We start from the raw sequence: 23160 nt of genomic DNA, 5'->3' as shown, positions 1-23160 counted from the left end.
AGGATTTAAACATGAGGCAACGAAGATGGGTTGAATTGTTGAACGATTATGATTGTGAAATCAAGTACCACCCTGGAAAGGCGAATGTGGTAGCAGACGCGCTAAGTAGGAAGGAGCGAATAAAAACGCTACGAGTCAAGGCTCTAAGGTTGACCATTCACGCAGATCTCTCTACCCGCATCCGAGACGCTCAGCAAGAAGCCTTGAAACCAGAGTTTGTTAAAAACGAATGCCTTGGGGGTATGGTTAAGAATTTGGAACTGAAAGAGAACGGCAATCTATATTTCGCTAACCGCATATGGGTCCCTCTCATGGGAGGATTGCGTGAGCAAGTATTAAACGAAGCTCACAAGACGCGGTATTCCGTACATCCTGGCGCAGACAAGATGTACCAAGATGTTAAAACGCTGTATTGGTGGCCCAATCTTAAAGGCACCATCGCGACGTATGTCAGTAAGTGCCTGACGTGTTCAAAGGTAAAGGCTGAATATCAGAAGCCGTCGGGGTTACTTCAGCAGCCAGAAATTCCCATGTGGAAGTGGGAACAAATCTCTATGGACTTCATCACCAAACTGCCAAGGACACCTGGGGGTTATGACACAATATGGGTTATTGTGGATCGGCTAACTAAGTCAGCGCACTTCCTGCCGATCAAGGAAACCGATAAGATGGAAAAGTTAGCCAGATTGTATATTCGAGAAGTAGTTTCAAAACATGGAGTCCCAGTGTCCATCATTTCTGATAGAGATAGTCGGTTCACATCAAGGTTTTGGAGATCGTTACAAGGAGCTCTAGGTACTCGCCTTGATATGAGTACAGCTTATCATCCTCAAACGGATGGGCAAAGCGAGCGAACAATCCAGACATTGGAAGATATGATGCGCGCGTGCGCAATCGATTTCGGAGGTAGCTGGGATACTCACCTCCCATTGGTTGAATTTTCTTACAACAATAGCTATCACACAAGCATTAAGGCTGCGCCGTTCGAAGCTTTGTATGGGCGCAAGTGTAGATCCCCACTGTGCTGGGCTGAAGTGGGTGACAAGCAAATGACTGGTCCAGAATTGATCCAAGAAACAACAGACAAGATTTTTCAGATAAGGGATCGCCTTAAGACAGCGCGCGATAGACAGAAGAGCTACGCAGATGTGCGAAGGAAACCATTGGAATTTCAAGTAGGGGATAAAGTACTTTTGAAAGTCTCTCCATGGAAAGGAGTCCCCCGTTTCGGCAAGCGAGGAAAGTTGAATCCACGCTACATTGGACCATTTGAGATCCTGGAAAGGATCGGTCCGGTTGCTTATAAGCTCCGTTTACCCGCCGAACTCAGTGGAGTTCATGATACGTTTCATGTGTCCAACCTCAAAAAGTGCCTATCTGACGAAACGTTGATTTTGCCGTTGGAAGAGATTCACATCGACAAACAGCTGCACTTCGTAGAAGAATCTATAGCAGTAACCGATTGGAAAGAACAAAAGTTGCGCAGAAGCAGAATCAAGTTAGTAAAGGTTCAATGGAATTCGAGGCGTGGGCCTGAATTCACTTGGGAAAGAGAAGACCAGATGCGCATGAAATACCCACACCTCTTTCAGAACATGGCTTCTGCCAGCAACGTCTCCTAAATTTCGGGACGAAATTCGTTTAACGAGGGGAGAATGTGACACCCGGTAAATTCCCAACCCCTTAAACTAAGTAATCAACCTAATAATTAGGTGATTGTGAATATTAAGCGTCATATTAGTCAGCGCGTGCATTTGTTATGTGCGCCCTGCGCGAGCGCGCCATGTTAGTCAGCGCGTGCATCTGTTATGTGCGCCCTGCACGAGCGCACCATGTTAAGAACCAGCGTGAGCATATGTTATATGCGCCATGCGTGAATGTTTTGGCTTTATGTTTGGGTTGACCATCCCGCATGATGCTAAGGCGGGTGCATCCTAAATCGTTTATGCGCGTGCGGAAGGGAACTAACCTCCCCGCATGGCGGGAACATTGAGAGCTAGTTTGTCTGAAGCTCCAAGATGGAATTGACTTCAACATGACTGATCACTATGTTGAAATACCAAGACCCCCTGGAGAATCTACAAATGAAACTCAATGTCCCTAACTGCGAGAAGGTTACGCACCTACCCGCAGCAAAGAAATGTCCTTCACGCAGAAAGCTATGCGCACAAAGTGATGCGCACAGAACACTTAGTCTATTCTCCAGACATAAGGAGATTACTCCCGCCCAAAAGGAAACAGTAGCGTGTTTCAGAGATTTTCCACTTTTTACTGTACACTGACAAAAGTACCTGAAAAAGCACACTGTAACATGAAAAGTCAACTGTCAGCCACCCTATTCTCACCAACCCCAGACCTGCATGTTCTGTCCAAATCAAATCAAAATCTTTTATCCACCACTCCACTCTTAAGTAAATAATAATAACTTCCATACTTTATCATCATTACATTTAGATATGAAAAGATTTCAATCCCCTAAAGCAAGGGATTGTGTTCCCTTGAGTTTGCCTATAAATTTGTAACCTAAATTATCACCCAAAACACACTTCAAAGAACTACAAACTTGCACTAATCCTCTCCCAAGCATCCGTTGTTTTCATTTCCGATCCTGTTACTAGGTAAGCCGAGAATATAACCCTGAGATCTACTTTCCAACCCTTATGTTCTCCCGTTTATTGATCTTAATACATATACTTCTTGTTATTTAATCGTATTCTAGACCTTCGATTCCGAGGCCAACACCAAGAAAACCCGAATCTCGATTAATCCCTTAACAAGAACCACAGGTGAGTCTCACAGCCCCTATTTTCACTATTTTCACTATTTTAAACTGTTTTCGGGGCGAGGGACACGTACCTAAATAATGTTTTATCATGGTATACTTACAAGCTATGCAAGCGATTATGTGTTTAAATTATATTTCATGATGAGCAATGCGAACGGTTATCTAAGGTTTTCGATGTATGTGCGCTAGAACTCGAGTAAGTGATCACTTTACCATTGGAACTCTAAGGGTAGGGACTGCTGGTTTGATCCACCCACTCGTAGGGGTCGCACCTCTTTGCATGGACGAGTGCCTAGTATGGTCATGGGGCAGTACTATGGGTTTGAGCCCGCTCGTAGGGGTCGCGCCTCTTTGCATGGACGAGCGCCTTGTTTTCCGGCACAACGTCCGCGCGTAACCCGCGGGACGGAATTATTATTTTAGCTCGTAGTGGCAGCGCCACTTTGCATGGACGAGCACATTTTCCTGAAACGTTCGCGCGTAACCCGCGGGACGGTATTACTTATTTTAGCTCGTAGTGGCAGCGCCACTTTGCATAGACGAGCACAGTTCCCAGAAATGTTCGCGCGTAAACCGCGGAACGATTTTATCAGAATATGTTGATAGAACTATGTTTTACCAAGCATGTGTTTTAATGATGCTACCAGAATTATGTTTCAGAATGATTATGATGCAATACGATTTATCAAGTTGCAAAAACTTGTGAACTCACTCAGTTTATACTGATTCAAATATTTTTACGTGTCTTTCAGGAGATAACTAGGTAGCGCATGGAGTCACACTTAGAGCACCTCACGCTGAACATCTAAAACTAGCTTTTTGGAAGATTTTAGTTCTATCCCTTCGATGCGCGTGGTTGTTCCCGCCGCGCAAGGGGATATGGCTTGGAAATCTTCAACAGTTTTATACTTGGATGTTTTTATGTAATTTTTAAACAATGTAATGTATTTGTATTAAACTTTTCATGCGCAATGAAAATCTTTGAATGTTTGCAATGGCCCGTGCTTAATTATCAATCCCCACTCGCGCGCGCCCGGCTGTTTCCGCCGCTCAGGGCCGGGTGTGACACTTGGGAAGGTTGAAGGGTTGCGATTCCCCTGTCAGTTGGGAATTTCACAGCACCTTGACCAACTGAGACAACCATGTTGAACGTACACTGTCCCGGCCTTCCTATGATCTTCTTCATCCTGCCTTCACTAAAACAGACATCAAGGGTTAGTTGGCCTAGAGGCTTTAAGGGTACATCGACGATACCTTTTATAGAAGACCCGGAGGGTTGGAGCCTTGAACGTTCTTCTTTGCTTAGTTGATTGAAGAAGCTTTCATACAAGATCTCTGTGGCCGCCCCTGTGTCGATGTAGGCTTTGCTTGTTTTGAGTGTTCCTACGTTTGCTTCTACCACTAAAGGGTTTGAGAGTAAGTTACCTTGAGGTGGTGGGAAGCAGACACATTGAAGCTCCCAAGCCTCCAAGCGTTGTCGTTTGTGGGAAACACCATCGTCTACGTTCACCATATTCACCTATTTGCTTTTTCTTTCAGCCATCTTGTCTTTGACCCCTTTCACCAAATGAGCCAATTCTCCAGACTTAACTGCTTCCTCAATTCTTCTCTTGAATTGAAAGCAATTGTTGGTGTGGTGACCTTTTTCTTCATAAAAATCACAGAACTGGGTTGAGTTTTCATTTTTCTTGCTCTTGGGCAAGGGTCGAGGAGGTCGGAAGTTGTGTTTCACCTCTTCTATGGCAAGGATCTCCTGAGGGGTTTTGGTTAAGGCTGTGAAGTTCACAGTTTTTTCCCTGCTTGGAGGGTTCCGACCTTCAGGCCTTCGTTGATCTGAACTCCTTGGGTATTTATCATAAGGGTTGTAGTTCCCTTTCTTTCGGTTGGGGCTGTTGCCTCGCCAACTAGGAGCTCTTTTTTTGTTCTTTAAAATCAACAGCCTCTTCGCCTCGTATATGAGCTTCAGCTCGCTCAAGAGCTTCTTCAAGGGTTTTAGGTAGGCACTTGTTAAAGTCCCTTGTGAGGTACTTGGATGTGATGGCGTTCATGAAGCCTGCCACCCTCATTTTTTCGTCAGCCCCCACATATTGTAACCCTTCTTTTTTGTATCTTTCGATAAAGTCTCGAAGGCTTTCATCATCCTTCTGCTTTATCTGGAAAATGACCGTGGCATCCTTGACATACCTCCTTTGTTGTGAAAAGTGGGCCAAGAATCCTTTGCTCAGATCATCGAAGCTTCGAACGCTTTGAGCAGGAAGGTCATTGAACCATATCCTGGCTGATCCGACTAATGTTTGTATGAACATCAAGCAACATTCAGCGTGGGACCATTTTTCAATTCTGGCCGCCCCAGTGAAGACCTGGATATGGTCCTCGGGATCCTCGGTCCCATCATATGTTTTTATATGGGATGGCATCTTGATATTTGTTTGGGAGTCATAATCGGCAATTTGCTGGGAGAAACAAGAAAGGTTGCCAGGCTTGTAAGGTTTCGCAAGGTCTTCATCTACCCTTGTATTATGACTTGTTGTTCCCTGGTGAGTACCCAGTGCTTGGTTGATGAGCTGGGTCCAAGGGAGGTGTGCCATCATTTGAGCTATCATCTGAGGCATGAAGCCTTGAAGGCTTTCAGGGGTTACTGCTATTTGGTTTGTTCCCATGGGAGCATTCGTTGAAGCACTTCGAGCCAAGGGTAAGACCGACATGGCCTGCTCCCATGTAGTGGCTGTAGGGGGAACACTTGAAGCTGGTGACTGCCATATTTGGTCGAGAGTGGTTTCGTGTCCAAGGGGTTGTGAAGTAAACAAAGGGAAAGCCGTTGGGCTTGGTCTCCCATAGGTGTAGGTAGATGGGTTAAAAGGTTGACAGGTTACACTTGGACCAACCTCTAAATGAGAAGCAGCAGGTTGTGAGCCGGTTAAAGGGGAAAGTGGACGTCCGAGTGACAGTGAGGGTTCATCGTCGTCATACTCCAGCCTTAATCTTATCCCTTTTTCTCTTTCTTGGCTCACGTGGCGGTTAAGAAGGTGTCTTAGTTGCAAGAAATGTCGTGACACACCTTCCATTGTCAAGTCGACACGTTCCGGGGTGTTTGTGACTCCTGCATGAGGAGAAGGAACCCCAGATCGTGAAGGAGTCGAAGTTCGAAAAGGTGAGAACTCGAGGAACAAGGGTTCCGTTGAGGTTCCTCCCGGAGTTGAGAAAATCGAGGTTGTCGCCGGAGTTTCTTGACCGGCGCTTGGTGTCGGTGTTCTTGACAGTTGGTTAACTTCTTCGGGAGATTCACCTTCGGTCATGGTGATGGAGCTACACTACTGGTCTTTATGATAAAATAAGCGGCGTAGCCCCACGGTGGGCGCCAACTTGTTGCTACAATAAAGATAAGACCATTGATAGTGAATAGACTGGTTAGGCTAAAAGGCTTCAAGGGTTCAGATTAGCCTAACGCAGGTCGTGGTGTCCCTCTACGTTTGCAAAACATAGAAGGAGGTTCACTAGTTAGTTGTTTGTTGTTATAGCTCACCAATGATCAAGAACCGTGATGTTTGAAATCGGTTTTGGAATGATGTTCTTGGTGAAGCTATGAAGATATTGAAGAAAAAAATAAGCTAAGTGTGTGTTTCTTAAGAGAGAAGAGAAGATTAGGGAGATGGTGTTATCTGCCCAAATCTGGTGTGTTTGTGATTATGGCTAAGCATCTCTTATATAGGTGAAGAGATGTAACCCCTTTTAGTTCAGATGTAACTAACTAATTAACCTCTTGTTTGCATAGAGAGTTGACCATTATTGGGCGGGAAGCCTTGGACTGCTGGTCCATAGATAAAGTAATAGTACTTTGTCTGAACTTGTCCTTTGCTCAGAGGGGACAAGGATGTGAATAGTGATGTGACGTTGTACTGTAGCACGTGGGTGCTTATTGACATAAGTCTGGGCGGGAAAACGAAGCGTTTAACCTTTTAACCTTTTTAGCGTTAGTATGTTACAGCCATTTTATTATTTCCTTGGGCTACCTCCGTCATCAACCCACATTATTAAAATGCCCATCAAGACCTAAAATTTAGTAACTGGTTTGGTTTTTGCAAGGTCGATAATTTAACGACTAATAAGATGTATGAAAATGAAACAAACAGTACTTTTTATCCACTTACACCACTTAATCCCATAGTGCATATGGTTCATGGTCTCCACTTATATTTAAGCACCACCATTAAATCAAAAGCTATCTCTAAATCCATCTTGAAAATTAAGATAGGTCAATTCACCTTATCTTCTAACCTTGATTAATTTGTCGGTAACAAGAAATTCAAGAATTTGTGGATCTTGAGCTAACAATTCAACTTCTGAGCTTAACAAATCTTAATTCAAGTATCTTTGATATACTTTGCCTAATGAGTTAAAAAATCATGAAAATCCAGTACGTTTTAGTATGAGTCTGTAGCATGTAAAAGAGGTCGAAAATATAACTGAATGCCTAAAAACATGAATAGCCAAATTTTTTTTTTACAAAGTCAACTTCACAATCATTTTTAGAAAACGTTACAATAAAGTGGCAGGCAAACGGGCAACAAGCTGTGCCGCTACCACCTTTTGAATAGCAAAGCCAATCATACTAAAATAGCCAATTAAACAAATTTGATGAGATACACGTGATCATGAGTTTCTTGTTGCATATTTTGATGGTCTAGATCCTGGAAACAGGTTGATTTATCAAGAAAAGAAAAGTTCTAAGTTACAAGCCCGGAAACAAAAACCAAATTTTAATAAGAAATTCACAAAATTAAATAGGAGGTATTACAAAAAAAGAAAAGGAATTAAATATTGAGTCAGAATCTTTAAGGGAAGCAAATAAGTAAAACATTGTCATATATTCTACTTTTAGTTTTGACATATAACTTCAAATTCAATGAAGGTTACCGAAATTACTGAGAATGAGATGAAAACACCGACATTGGCATGTGATTAAACTTTAAAATAAATATAATGTTCACATACGTAGTAAAATAGATGAAGGTTAACCAATTAAATGAGTTTGATAATTCCAAAAACCTTTTTCTTCGGCATTGTTTACTTACAATCATGGTTGATAAAACATGTCTTTATTGTGTTTACTAATTTTAATTGTTTAAGAAAAATGTAAAATTACATATTTTATATTTTTTTTAAACAATTTTAATCGTTTCTTAAACACATCAACAATTGTTAGCCCTACTTACAGCTCACGTTCCTTTTCAATAATGCCCAAAATATTGTACCAACCTTGTCTTGTATTGTTGGTTCACTTGGTTGAAAGAATTCAAAAATATGAATTCAAAGTATTGTTCATCTCACCGTTGATACAACGGAAAGTCATTGTGTTTAGGCAATTAATTGTTTATAAAATATAGTAAAAAACTGCAAAATAACATTATAACGAATCTGCAACATTCCGAAAAAAAATGAGACACATCGACACGAGTAACAACTGTGGTGGCATGACTACTATAAAAGAAAATAAAAGCAGCTAATATGTATGAAATAGTCCATAAAATAAATGATATATTATTAAGCTATTTGTAGAATTGTAGAAATGTAACGTAAGAAATATAATAGAACTAAAATTATGTTATAGTAAAGACTAAGGGTGTGAATTTTGACCCTCATCAACCTAACATCAAGTTCATTGGGTGTAGGTTTATTCTTGACGAATTTGGTTCACTTTTTGGTTGAGCCCATGACATGTTTAGTTAAATAATTCGGGCTCACAGGTTAATACATTTAATCTGCTCATTTTTATAATGAATTTGGTGTTATGTGTTACTTTCCAGATTATTTTTTCCTATTTGCTCCATTATAGTTTATCTAATAATATTGGTGAGACTTTTCTATTTCTACATGTCACTTTCCATTAATTTGTTTCATGTTAATTGTTATAAGGCTTTGGCCGAAAGTATGTTTTTACCTTTTAATGAAATGAGATCAACAATCCACCTTTTAGGTATAAAAATAAGTCACTTAACCAGAAAACATAACCACCAAACAATTATAGATAGGCATTATGGACTGTTATTTATTAACTTAAAATAATCAGTGCTTTAATCATCAATTATGATTATAAAATAATCAGATGTTACCCTTTAAAGATTAGCGAACATCGGTAAACCGGCAAAGGTTTTTTATTTTTATTATTATTTTTTTTAGTATAACTTGTGATTGGTTTATTAAAAGAATAATATTAAGTAATAAAATAATTTTATTTGTTTTTAGAGTTAAAATTTAATAATATTTAAGATTATTGTCTAACATAAGATGTGATTTACCTAATTTAATTTAATTGATTAGCAGGCAATAATGGATCCCATTTCATGGTAAATGGAAAAAGTAACATATAACCTAAAATTTAATATAAAACACTTAAAATGGCAACACTAAGAGCAATTCCAATGGTATCCATGTAACACTGTTTAGATTTACAAATCACTCCCCTCGTTTGTTTATGAGCAAGAACAACAACAAGCACTTGAGAGTAGACCCCATCAGGGATGAACCAATAAGCTTAGTAGGGGTAGCGGAGCTTTTCGTCGATAGTGTAAAAAAAATTATTTTGTTGGTTTATACATTTCGTTACGCCTGAAAAATATAATGTTATCCTTATTTGTTTAAAGCTCAACCAAATTGAAAGTTAAAACCAATTAAAGTTCAACCAAAAAAATAAAGCCCAAATCAATTAAAACCCGATGACCGAGATTAAATAGAGGGAAATGAAGGTTGAACAAGAATGAGAAATAACCATTAAAGAAGAAATAAACGTTTTTTAAATTGATTTCGAATCTTATGTGACAAGAACATGTATGTTGCGACGGATGCTCTAAGATACTAACATTAGACGTGCACAAAAAACCCGAACCCAGACAAAAAAAATATCCGGAACTGGTTCCATGCCTGACCCGATGCATAGGGTATGAGTTTCAGAGACAATACCCGGACCCTAGCCCAACCCGAGTATTGTCATACACGAACTTGATTCCATACCCGGAACCGGATATTTGAAAATCCTATTTGTTTAACATGCAACGAAAATTTTTTAGAAATAAGATATATTAAAGAGGTGTAATGGTTTATAGGAGAGAGAAATTATTTTTGGGTTTTTAGGTGTTTCGCCATTTCAAATGGCGGAACCGACCATGGTAGCATAACCTGTCAGGAGCTGTCTGGTAACCTGGCTCTTTTTTTGGTGTTCCGTCATTTGAAATGGCGGAAGTGGAAAATAAACCGCGTGTTCCGCCATTTGAAATGGGGGAACACAATTTTCATCCATTATAGGCTGCCCCTATTCGTTTTTCTCACTTCCGCAATTTGAAATGGCGAAAGTGAATAGTGTAAATCCTGACACATCTGACGAGGTGGTGTTGACCAACACTATTCACTTCCGCCATTTCAAATGGCGGATGTGAACAGTAACCGACAACCCTATGTTATGACACATGACATGACCTCTGGCAACTTTTTATCACACTATTCACTTCCGTCATTTGAAATGGCGTAAGTGAACAATGACTGACACACTTTTTCTGCATGATTTTGGACCACACATTTAACTTACCCCTCACTATTCACTTCTGTCATTTCAAATGGCGTAAGTGAACAATAGAATATTTTAAATAGATATTTTCTCTATTAATTTGTTTATTAAACAACCATGCATTTTAAATACATCAGAAGAAGATATTGTTGTCCCTCCATCATCAGAGCATTACCATTCCGGTATTTATAACGCATTTTCACACCAACAAGTCGATTATTCTGATCATGTTGGGGAGTTAGAAGATTATCAGCTTTCTAATTATAATGATGACAATGAAATGGCGAAAATGTATGGTTGTTTAATAAACAAATTAATAGAGAAATACATATTTGAAATATTCTATTGTTCACTTACGCCATTTGAAATGGCGGAAGTGAATAGTGAGGGGTAAGTTAAATGTGTGGTCAAAAATCATGCAGAAAAAGTGTGTCAGTCACTGTTCATTTACGCCATTTCAAATGTTAAAGCCCATCACCAAATGTTACTCCCAAACCCACCAAAACAAGCCCAAAAACATATAACGTAACACTTTACCATGCGTACCATGTGATTACACCACCATCACTAAACACATCATCACTTACGTCATTTGAAATGGCGGAAGTGAATAGTGAGGGGTAAGTTAAATATGTGGTCAAAAATCATGCAGAAAAAGTGTGTCAGTCACTGTTCACTTACGTCATTTCAAATGTTAAAGCCCATCACCAAATGTTACTCCCAAACCCACCAAAACAAGCCCAAAAACATATCACGTAACACTCTACCACGCGTACCATGTGATTACACCACCATCACTAAACACATCATCACTTATGCCATTTGAAATAGCGGAAGTGAATAGTGAGAGGTAAGTTAAATGTGTGGTAAAAAATCATGCAGAAAAAGTGTGTCAGTCAATGTTCACTTACGTCATTTCAAATGTTAAAGCCCATCACCAAATGTTACTCCCAAACCCACCAAAACAAGCCCAAAGCATATAACGTAACACTCTACCACGCGTACCATGTGATTACACCACCATCACTAAACACATCATCACCACCGTACACATTAATCTTATGAAATCCAACGGTGAGGGCTCGGTCCACACTATCACAATGAGAATCAACGGCGGTGATCACTCCAACAATAATAACATCTAAAACCAGTAGTGTTAATTCCATTTCTTCCTCGTATCTATATCTATATCTATATAAAATACCAAAACATCCACACCGCTCGTCGGCCGGCCGTGCAGTGCAGTTTCATCCGCCGTCCAAAAAAATAAAATAAAATAAAAAACAATTCATTAGGGTTTTGATCGATCCGGTTAATTTGATCGATCATCGTCAATAAACAAATTTATTTTACAAAATTAATGGCGCAGATTCAGGTTCAACCTCCGACGGTATCTGGGCCCAACGGTGTGGCTGCAGCGGCCACAAATGCTAGCGGTGTTGCGGCTGCCGTGGTGGCTGCTGCCGCGGTGGCGGGTGGAAACCAGTCGTTTGTTACGACGTCGCTTTACGTTGGAGATTTGGAAGCAAATGTTACTGATTCGCAGCTGTATGATCTGTTTAATCAGGTTGGACAGGTGGTGTCTGTTAGGGTTTGTAGGGATTTGAGCACGAGGCGGTCGCTTGGTTATGGTTATGTTAATTATAGTAACCCCAATGATGGTTAGTGGTTACATGCATGCATGCATGTATTTGTGTATTTGTTGGGAAAATGTTGTTAAATTGTGTTATTAAGGATTATGTTTTTATTTTTATAGTTTGTTGATTATTGCATGTAAACTTTTGCAGCTGCAAGGGCTATTGATGTACTGAATTTTACTGCGGTTAATGGGAAGGCGATTCGCATCATGTATTCTCATAGGGATCCAAGCATTCGCAAAAGTGGAACTGCAAATATATTTATCAAGGTATATTGTTATCATTATCTTTGTTTAATTTTGGGGTTTATTCGGATTTGCACATATAACTTTAACTGAACAACTGAACGAAGATGGAAACTTAAACGGGCGAGTTTCCTTATTCATGTTTATTCGTTAAGAAATTGAATGTGCTAATGTTCGTTTTGTTAATTTTAGAACTTATAAACAAACGTAACTGAAAACAAACGAACAGTCACCAACTAAACTTAAAGATGAATTATCCAAATTCTAGTCGAAAATACTGTCATCTTTACATTAACATCCAACATTTTAGAACTTAACAAAAATATCATTCATTTTAAGTAGGTCTTCAAAGGTTCTAAAGTGTATAAATCAAATTGATTTTGAATTAATGTTAGTAAAAATATATTTTAATGATTATTTAAACGGACGTAAAAGAATGAACATTAATGAAAAAATATACATAAACGTAAACGACATGTGTTTTTTTTTTAATTACATGAACAAAAATTTGTGTTCAAATTCGTTCATTTATTAAGTAAACAAAATTTTCACCAACTGGTTCACTTAACATATCATTTTCTTTATCTTGTGTAGAATTTGGATAAGTCGATCGACAACAAAGCATTACACGACACGTTTTCAAGCTTCGGTAACATACTTTCTTGCAAGATAGCCACATACAACACCGGTCAATCCAAAGGTTATGGATTCGTGCAGTTTGACACTGAAGAAGCCGCTCAAACTGCAATCGACAAACTTAACGGTATGCTGATTAACGACAAACAAGTCTACGTTGGTCACTTCCTTCGTAAGCAAGAACGTGACTCGTCTTTAAGCAGAGCAAAGTTCAACAATGTCTATGTGAAAAACCTTTCTGATTCAACAACTGATGAAGATTTGAAAAAGACATTTGGTGAGTATGGAACGATAACAAGTGCGGTTGTTATGCGAGATGCAGATGGGAAATCGAAAGGTTTTGGATTTGTTAACTTTGAGAGTGCGGATGACGCTGTTGTTGCGGTTGAGGGGTTAAATGGTAAAAAGATTGATGAGAAAGAGTGGTATGTTGGTAAGGCTCAGAAGAAATCCGAACGGGAACTTGAGTTGAAGAGTCGGTTTGAACAGACTGCGAAAGAAGTGGTTGACAATTTTCAAGGTGTTAATTTGTATGTTAAGAATTTGGATGACACTATTGATGATGATAAACTTAAGGAGCTGTTTTCTGAGTATGGTACAATCACTTCATGCAAGGTTTGGTTTTGGTTTCTAACTGTGTTTTGGGCTTCACTGACTTTGTTATTGCATTATTATGGTTTGACTTCAGATTATGTTGTTAATAGGTTATGCGGGATCCTAGTGGAATCAGTAGAGGGTCTGGATTTGTGGCATTTTCGTCTTCTGAAGAGGCTTCTCGAGCGGTAAGATTCATGTTGGTTCATAATTTCATATGTATGATTTTCTATCTAGGCCTGTAAATGAGCCGTGCCAGGTTGGGCACGGGATCGAGCTTGAAGTTAATGAGCTAAAAAGTCGAGCTAGAGCTTGGCTTGTAAAAATCTCAAACCAGCTTGTGGCTCATCGAGCCGACTTGTTAACATTTTTACACGTATTATATAAGAAACAGAACACATAAGTTTTTAATCTATACATAATATAAAATTTATGAACTCTGAAAACTTAATATAACAATTTATGTGTCATTTTTAAAATACACATAATATAAAATTTGGGGTTTAACTTAAACGAGCCATGAGCTGAACCCACCCTAACTCAAGCTTGGCTCGTTTACAAGCAAGCTTTTTTCGAGACATGAGCTTTTTAAACATCCCTAAGTTGCTATCGGTGAAACCAACATACTTTTTCTTGAAATTCTGTATAGCTTTCTGAGACGAATGGGAAGATGATTGTGAGCAAACCGCTTTATGTTGCTCTTGCACAACGTAAGGAAGAGCGAAGGGCTAGGCTACAGGTAAAAACTTAATCAGCCTATTAGTTTTTATTAAGTTAATGACTACACAAGAATCATATCTCTTAGCATAACAATTGATGAACTATTGCTATAAGTATTCTTGAATATATAATTTTGTTGCCACCAGGCACAGTTTTCACAAATGAGGCCAGTTGCAATGACACCTTCAATGATGGCTCCTCGGATGCCCATGTATCCTCCTGGTGGTCCCGGTATGGGCCAACAGTTATTCTATGGTCAAGCTCCCCCTGCTATAATTCCTCCACAGGTATTTCTTAATTCTTCTTAAACATGCATGTTTGTTTGTTTTTCGCATCTTTAATTATGGTGCATTTATTGAATCTTGTTCTGTTTTTTGGTGCATTAATTGAATTTGTTTTGGCAGGCTGGATTTGGTTACCAGCAGCAATTGGTACCCGGAATGAGGCCAGGCGGCGGTCCAATGCCAAACTTTTTTGTGCCTGTTGTTCAACAAGGGCAGCAGGATCAACGCCTTGGCGGGAGGCGTGGAACAGGTCCTGTGCAACAGAATCAGCAGCCTGTTCCAATGATGCAGCATCAGGTATAATACATATGGTTTGAACTTTGAACTAGAAATTTTAAAACGATGAATATGTTTTTATATTAATAAAACACGTAATTACCTGACTGTGTTCTCCAAAAATGAAAAAAAAAAATAAGTGAATAACTAGGGGGGGGGGGGGGGTGTAAACGAGCCTAGCCTCTTGTGAGCTATTCAAAATTGGATCGCTAAAGGCTTGAATCGAACATGAGCCTATTAGTAAGCTTGTTCATTAAATGAGCCTATTAGTTAGATACTTTTTATTTGATATACCTAATGTTGTATAATAATAATGATAATTATTATATATAAAGTTGTTATAAAAATAACAATATATATATTTTGTTAAATATAAAAATATTCAAAATATACTTAAAATAATTATAAATATAGATAAATTTAATTAATATAAATACTAGACAAGCCGAGCTCGAGCTTGCTGTAAGTTAAAGGAGCCTAGTCTAGCTTAGGCTCGGCTTGTTTACATGCGCAGGTACGTCTTTACATTGAAGTTGGTTAAAATGGGCAAAATCTATCACCATGCATCAAGTTAAACAAAAATAAGTAGTTTACACTTTACACTTTGGTGACTAATATTTTTTTGTCAGATGGTTCCAAGAGGCCGCATGTACCGTTATCCCGCTAGGGACACAAACGCATCGGCAGCCGCTGTTGGCGGTGGAATGCTACCAGTACCTTACGACATGGGCGGCATGCTTCCACGTGAACCACCAATGCCCATCACCGCATTGGCTTCCGCCCTCGCTAACGCTTCACCCGAGCAGCAGAGAACAGTATACATATCTAAACTAACCAAATAAAAAACATTTGTAGTCAATTAACAATTTGACTTTGACTTTGACCTGTGTTGACTTTTTCAGATGCTGGGTGAGAATCTATACCCGTTCGTGGACCAAGTGGAACACGAGCACGCGGCTAAGGTGACCGGGATGCTATTGGAGATGGACCAAACCGAGGTGTTGCATTTGCTCGAGTCACCCGAGGCGTTGAAGGCAAAGGTGGCAGAGGCTATGGAGGTTCTTAGAAATGTGAAACAAGCCAACAGTCCATCGGCTCAGCTTGCTTCACTATCGCTCAATGAAAACCTCGTTAGTTAAAAGATGATGAGTTTTTATTCATTTAATTTTTGAAAGATGGTTAGGAGATTTTGGTATTGCTTTTGTTTGTTTAATAAACGAGTTTTTGTAACCTTCACTTTACTGATGGTGATGGTTTAATTTTGTTGAATAAAGGAACGGTCGCATTTTTTGTTCTTCTTATACGAGTTTGTTACAATGCAAGTTATTAATTAGGGTCATTATATTTAAACACTATTCCCTATTCCCTGATGTGTTAATAATTTTGTACGGCTCGTATAGAGGCTATTCGAGTTGTATAATCTTCACATGACTATAGGCTTCAGGGCTCGTATAGGCTCTCATACCACATCTGACCTATACGAGTCGTATAGGGGCTATATGACCCATATAGAAAGAGATTCCATGAAAAAAGTTCAACATGTTAGTTTGTACTTTGACATGCAATTTGTATCCATTTTTTTATCCTATACGAGCCGTGGGTTGTTTGATTAGTATGGAACAAAATATATACTTTTAAATTGTGTTTTTATTTTATAACTAACTTGGTTGTTATTTCAATAATTTATATTTTTAAAGTAATTCAAAAAAAAAATATATCAGCCCATACGAGTCAAATAAGTGTTATACGAGTCATATAGCTCTATACGGCTCGTATAGGGGTTATACAATACAAGGAAACAACATCTGACACACAACGACACAAGTTGACATAATTCTAGATATGGGGAAAAAAGATGAAGATGTGGCCTAATTAAACAAAAGGATTGTTTTAAGTGTAACGGTGTATGCAATTGCAGCATTTGTATTTATGTTTATGAAACTTTATCTTCTTATGACTTGTGAAATTAAGAGGAAATTTAAGGTAGATTTAAGCGGTCATCAGCCCACTCGTAAAGTTACACCAATGGCAAAGGCATGTGGATTATCCTCTGTTTTTTAATGGAGACATATTATTGTATCGTATTTTTATTATGTGATTAACCTTACTTGACCCAAACCGTCGCATCGACCCGAACATTTTTATGCCAAATCCTATGAAATCAAGCACCTAAAAACAGTGAACCCATTGAAAAAAATTTCTGGATCCGCCACTGTACATACATACATACATGCATGTAACGCGTAAGTAATATTAGGGTGAGTGAAAGTCAAATATTGCAAAGCACCGGAAAGGCTAGGATATAAAGTTGGATCCGTGAAATTAGTTCCTGAGTTTGCATTAAGTTTACTATTGGTGTTTACCGAGGTGACAACCAATCAACATGATTTCATACCCACATGCTTAATAATATATCTTGTGTATAAACCTTTTGAGACAAAACAAGTGATTATTGGTTTGTTTAATTAATAGAGATTCCCAAAATATAGTTTAAATGCTATATTTTTCGGTGTCATGTTAGTGTAGTTGGGGGGTTTTGTCTTGGAATGGTGATAGGGGTAAAAAGGCCATATTTTTCGGTGACATGTTGGGGTGGCTGGGGGCTTTGTTTTGGAATGGTGTATAGGGGTTACTCATTATAGTGTGGAATTGCTAGTCATTTGTCACCATTCTTTCGCATGGGCTCTGTTTGATTGTTCGTTTGGGAGCATTGTAACTTCCTGGTTTTCGACCGCTGGGTGGTAACTAGAGGATTGATAGATGTCTCTTCATTGATTTCATCGATTATGGGTTGAAAAATTTTACATTCTACTAGACAACTGTCCAATCTTTCCCATAGTGGCATTGGTGGTTGTGGTGTAGTTTATATGATAATGACTTTCTTCCATCTCTTCTTCCTTTTCCATCTTTTCATTGCAGGTATCTTCTTTTCATATTCTATAAGAATATTTGTAAAATTATTGTTAAATTGTAGCAGAAATTTTCATCAAATGTGAACTCAGTATCAAATTAGTCTTCTTTTGAGGACCGGGTTATGAGCAAGACATTTAGAATAATCAATTTTTTGTAAATATATTTTGGAAATAATTATAATAGATGTTAATAATTATAATAGGTTGATTGAGAAAAAAATAAGAAAAAACATTCTAATGAGTAGGTTAATTAATAAAATCAATAATGGTTTGATCGAAGAAAATAGATAAAAAAAAATGAACACCACGTAGGTTTTTCATTTTTTATCTTTATATATAATTTGTTAGATAAATCGTAGCCCACGGACTTTTTTTCTAACAGAACTCTAGTATTGACTATTGACAATTGGGAAAGTGCTTTGAAGATATGATAGGTTCGAAGAAGACAATAAAACAAAAAATTGTTTGGTCATGCACACTCCTTGATAAATTATTATTATTATTATTATTATTATTATTATTATTATTATTATTATTATTATTATTACTTTCATATTTGTTGTATCCTTGATATCTATAAGACTTTTATAAACTTATATGTAGCAGCATTCACATTCCATTTTTGATTTTTCTTTTGTATGCATAATTAAAAAAATATGTATATATTTTTCATTAAATTTCTTTATGTTTTAAAACCTTTCACATCTTATTTTTTTCTATCTTTGTCTTTATAATACTCATCGACTCATCGTAATATGATCTTTGTAAATTGACGATCTTTGTAAATTGTAAGCGACTCTTTTCCAATAAAGATGATCTTGTGAATAGTCTTACGTAGAAAAATACAAGGCAAAATTTAATTTGAAAAGCTAAACTAGCAAAATATTAAGTTTCTAGAGATATTTCCTATATAGAAACGTACAATGACGCATACACCCACTATAAATAATTAAATATATCCCCTAAATTGATCAATTATCCACACACCTCTCCATTTTAATTCAATGAATTCTCCAAATGTTGAAATCATCTCAGACTGCTTTGTCAAACCCAAATTCCAATCAGAAGAATCAAAGAAACCTATATACTTGTCATCATGGGATCTTGTCATGGTTTCCACAAATTACATCCAAAAGGGTCTCCTTTTTCGCTTACCCGAAAATAAGGAGTTCTCAATAACCACTTTCTTGGACGACCTCAAAGACTCTCTTTCCGCCACGCTTACTCACTTCCACCCACTCGCAACCCGTTTATCCACCCTCAAACACCAAAACTCTCCTTCTTTAACCATCTTTCTAAACCCAGAGAATAGCCCAGGAGCTAGATTCATCCATTCGGCTGTTAATGCAACAGTGGCTGATATCCTTACACCCACTGACGTGCCATTGGTAGTTCAGTCGTTTTTCGATCATCAAAAGGCTGTCAATCATGATGGTCATGAGCAGTCGTTGTTGTCCATAAAAGTGACCGAACTAATCGATGGTATCTTCATCGGTTGCTCGATTAATCATATGTTAGTCGATGGAACCTCATTTTGGCATTTCTTCAACTCCTGGTCAGAAATGTTTAAATACAAAAGTGATCACTTAACTCATATCTCACGTCCTCCGATTCTGGACAGATGGATTATGGTAGGATCCGACCCGATCATCACACTCCCATTTACGCATGAAGATCAATTTATTATCAGACCAGACTGCCCAATGTTAAGAGAAAGAATCTTCCACTTCTCTTCGGAATCACTCGCTAAACTCAAAACAAAAGCAAACTCCGAGTGTAATACAACAAAGATTTCCACTTTACAGTCGTTATCCGCCACCGTGTGGAGGTGTGTCACACGTGCTAGGCGGATACCGGCTGATGGAAACACCAGTTGCTCACTGGCTGTGAGCAACAGAAGCAGGATATCCCCAACAATATCCGAAAACTACTTAGGTAATATGGTTCAGACGTTGAAGGGAACAGCAACGGCTGGGGAGTTGCTTGATCATGGTCTCGGGTGGGCCGCATTGCGGTTGCATGAAGTGGTTGTGAGCCACAATGATAAGGCAATTGAGCAATTGATGGATGTGTGGGTAAAGAGTCCGTTTGTGGTTAACCCGAGTGTGCATTTTGATAGAAATGGTGTCCATATTGGAAGCTCGCCGAGATTTGATATGTATGGAAATGAATTTGGATTGGGGAAAGCGTTGGCGGTTTTGAGTGGGTATGCGAATAAGTTTGATGGGAAGGTGACGTCGTATCCTGGACGGGAGGGTGGAGGAAGCATCGATTTGGAAGTCTGCTTGTTGCCCGAGAACATGGCGGCTTTTGAATCTGATGAAGAATTCATGAGTATTGTTAATGTATAATTCATAAATTGTATGTTTTCCTTTTTTTTAACTCTGTTCTATTTTCTTTAATGAACTTTATAAATATTTTTGTATTACAATAGGCATTTACGATTTTTATTGATTTTAAATTCATACCAAACAACTTTTGTGAGTTTATAGTTTGCCTGCAAGCGGTCCACGGTTATGGGTGTTCTTCACGGTTACTGCAGAGAGTACTTGAGACATTCACAGTTCTTTTATTAATACAGTTCGTTAATAAATGTTCTTCACAGTTGGCGTCAATATCAGTTTATAAATTTGGATAATTTTTATAGGTGCAGTTTTTGTTGGTTTAAAGCAATTATCAATCCTAGTGTGAAAACGATTATTAACGAACTGTATTAATCAACAAAACTGCACCTAAATAAATGATCCAAACTAATAAACTGATAATATTGACGGTGTTTTATTAAAACCAAAAATGCATTTTGGATTCAATATATATACCTCGTTCGAAAACCTAACCATACTGAACCGAACCAAGCCGCATCAAAACCTAACATAAACATACAAAAGTGGGAACCAAACCGCACCAACCATATTTGAATGTCCGATTTTGGATTTATGACACAACTTCATTAACTTGAGCCAAAATCTCCCTGCCAAATTCTTTAACTTGTGAATAACAAATATTTTAGCTCAAAAGTTTTATACTCAAATTCATTATCTTTGCACAACTTTTTGTTGGCCCAAATATTCAGTACCGATGCATAATCGACCAAACATATATGTAAAACCGAAAAACCAAAGCTAATCGGTTACCAATCCATGCACTTATCATGTCATAAAAGGTTAGATCCCTAGGCCAATTTTATAATTTTGTAATCAATCCCATTTAAATTTGGGCGTAAATGAATTAATCAAACGTTTTGACTAAAGAGTTAGAACCCTTTGGGCAATTTCATAAATAATAAGCGAAACTTAATCTAAGACAATATCACTAGAGTTGCAGCCAGATTTGGTATCAGTAAGAGCATGAATATGGAAGCATGAAGACCTGGTTTGAGCCATAGGATTCCATCTCACTAAAGTTAACCCTGTTTTCAAACCACAAATTCATCAAATAATTAAGTGACCGCAAAACTATTGAATTAGCAAAGTTACGGGTTATATGATTAAACATGATAGACATTGAATGTTGGATATATATGTTACATCAGAATGTATGTTAGTTAATCAATTGATTGGGTTCATTCTTTCATTGAATGCGATCACAATAAAAAAATTTATAAACTATCAAATAACATATGCAATGATACCAAGCTTTTTAGAAACAATAAATAATCAAGATCATAGTAATACAAGTTAGTAGTTACGTATTAAGGTTAGAGAAAACAATCGATTCTATCAAAGCTAACACTCTACCTATCAAAGCTCACACATATAAGTTAACACAATATTCTCAGATGATGATAAAACAATGACTAGAAGCAAGCTGTTCTAACACTCTACCTATCAAAGCTCACACATATAAGTTAACACAATATTCTCAGATGATGATAAAACAATGACTAGAAGCAAGCTGTTTATAGCTCAAGTAGGACATGCCCTTCGAGAGTGAAACGTAACTTCTTAACAAAGGATATCACCATTGGGACATTGCAGGTTGCAACTTATAATCTTCATTAATATTAGCGGAAACCCTTTGAAGATGGTTGCTTGCCATTAGCGAAAAATTCTACTTTGTTCTTCATTTGTGATTAGTTATCCATCATCTAAAACCTAAACGATTAATAGTAAGTTGTTATCGCTTGCAAGTTGTTTTAAGATCTTTGATGATCTTCAGTAATACCTTCAACTGCTAATTAACTAGTTTTATACCCGTCCGGTGGACGGGAAGTTTTATGCTAAACTGACATATCTTTTTATTTTTATTTTTATTTTGCATTTTAAATCAAAACCAAAATAATATATGTTTAAGACAAAAGATTATCCCGTTTAACTTATTAGTAAACCATATAGCTGACTTCGACATAAGTCTTGGAAATTAAAAGAGAGATTCCTATATTATAAAGGGAGAACCCACCGGTTTTTCTTTCAACTTCAATGTGGTTACAAGGAAATGCAACACTCCTTTTTATTAATACATCATTCTGAGTATTTGTTTTCATTGCTGTTAGGATGTGGGATTAAAAAAAAAGATAAGGACACAAACATTTCAACACAACCATAAACATAAGCAACATGTATTTGAGTTGTTGGCAATGCCTACGGGACTTGATGATTATACGAGCTCACAACAAATCATATATTAAACATAAATTAGGTAGAAAATAACATTACATATGTCTCCTAGCCAGTATATAAAGGAGATGATAGATCTGAGGCAAATACAACTTTAGAAATTGCTGGCTTGGCATAAAACAAAACTTTTGCACAAATTGATGAACTGCATATAACAAAGGTTTTGATGTTAATCTGGTGAAGGAATATTAAAATCATGATATTTGAATAAGGAAAGCATTAACACACCGGCAAAGGAGACGACTTGCATTTATCTATATGATCATAATTCATAACTACATATGGATAATCAGGAGATTCATACGAGCAAAGTGCAAACACAATAAAACCTATTAATCGTATTCGTTTAAGCAAACACAGTTATAAAGTTTTAATCTTTCTTACCAAATTGACACTCATGAGCTTCAAACTATAACAAAACCTATTAATCTATGAACTTTGGACCTAAATATTGTTATTAGTTAATAATTAGTTGTTTATCATAATTTGGGCTAAAATATTTGGGTAACACAATTATTAAAATTTTATATCTGATGAAGAAACATAAATAAAAGGAAGCTTTTGAACAGTTTGACCCGGTTCCTTTTGAGCTAATATTGTTGATTCTACCCGTTTAAACAACTGGATATATAAAAAATAAAAACAAAAATGAATCAACCTATTTATAAATTATGTGTTGATATTGCACCTTTAAAAGAAAGTTTGGATGATGCAAAAAATTAAGATGATAATGAATACTTAAAATGCAAGATACTAATGCTAAAACTGTAGCTTAGACCCGAGATATATGCTTTTCCTCTTGACCATCACAATTTATTAGCACAAATACCTTGAAGTTCACTCCCATCCTAACATATAAAGTTTAAATGTGGAATACTTGAAAACAAAGCATATCAA

General features: G+C 37.5%; 2 protein-coding genes across 2 annotated transcripts; both read left to right on the top strand.

Moving 5' to 3' along the window:
- The first annotated feature begins 11698 nt into the window (after nucleotides 1–11698).
- LOC143603480 (polyadenylate-binding protein 2-like) lies at nucleotides 11699–16019 on the top strand. The gene is made up of 9 exons (XM_077080259.1): nucleotides 11699–12004; nucleotides 12131–12249; nucleotides 12820–13476; nucleotides 13566–13643; nucleotides 14105–14194; nucleotides 14322–14462; nucleotides 14580–14756; nucleotides 15365–15550; nucleotides 15638–16019. Exons 1-9 carry the CDS (start codon nucleotides 11704–11706, stop codon nucleotides 15872–15874), a joined length of 1986 nt encoding a protein of 661 aa, XP_076936374.1. The 5' UTR covers nucleotides 11699–11703; the 3' UTR covers nucleotides 15875–16019.
- A 2608-nt stretch (nucleotides 16020–18627) lies between these two features.
- LOC143603477 (putative acetyltransferase At3g50280) lies at nucleotides 18628–20017 on the top strand. The gene has a single exon (XM_077080257.1). The coding sequence runs from the start codon at nucleotides 18652–18654 to the stop codon at nucleotides 19996–19998; it is 1347 nt and encodes a 448-aa protein (XP_076936372.1). The 5' UTR covers nucleotides 18628–18651; the 3' UTR covers nucleotides 19999–20017.
- The last annotated feature ends 3143 nt before the right edge of the window (nucleotides 20018–23160 follow it).

The sequence above is a fragment of the Bidens hawaiensis genome, unplaced genomic scaffold, assembly GCF_021521415.1.
Source record: "Bidens hawaiensis isolate Kalapana, Puna unplaced genomic scaffold, B.hawaiensis_p1.1 tig00062029_1, whole genome shotgun sequence".
Classification (NCBI taxonomy): Eukaryota; Viridiplantae; Streptophyta; class Magnoliopsida; order Asterales; family Asteraceae; genus Bidens; species Bidens hawaiensis.
This window is presented reverse-complemented; position numbering and strand designations above follow the sequence as displayed.

Bases quoted from the DNA above. Each gene is read 5' to 3' on its own strand.
- LOC143603480 (XM_077080259.1), top strand. From the start codon at position 11,704: ATGGCGCAGATTCAGGTTCAACCTCCGACGGTATCTGGGCCCAACGGT. The intron at 13,644-14,104 runs GTAAGATTCATG...AATTCTGTATAG, and splicing joins CTGAAGAGGCTTCTCGAGCG to CTTTCTGAGACGAATGGGAA. The intron at 14,757-15,364 runs GTATAATACATA...TTTTTTTGTCAG, and splicing joins TTCCAATGATGCAGCATCAG to ATGGTTCCAAGAGGCCGCAT.
- LOC143603477 (XM_077080257.1), top strand. From the start codon at position 18,652: ATGAATTCTCCAAATGTTGAAATCATCTCAGACTGCTTTGTCAAACCC.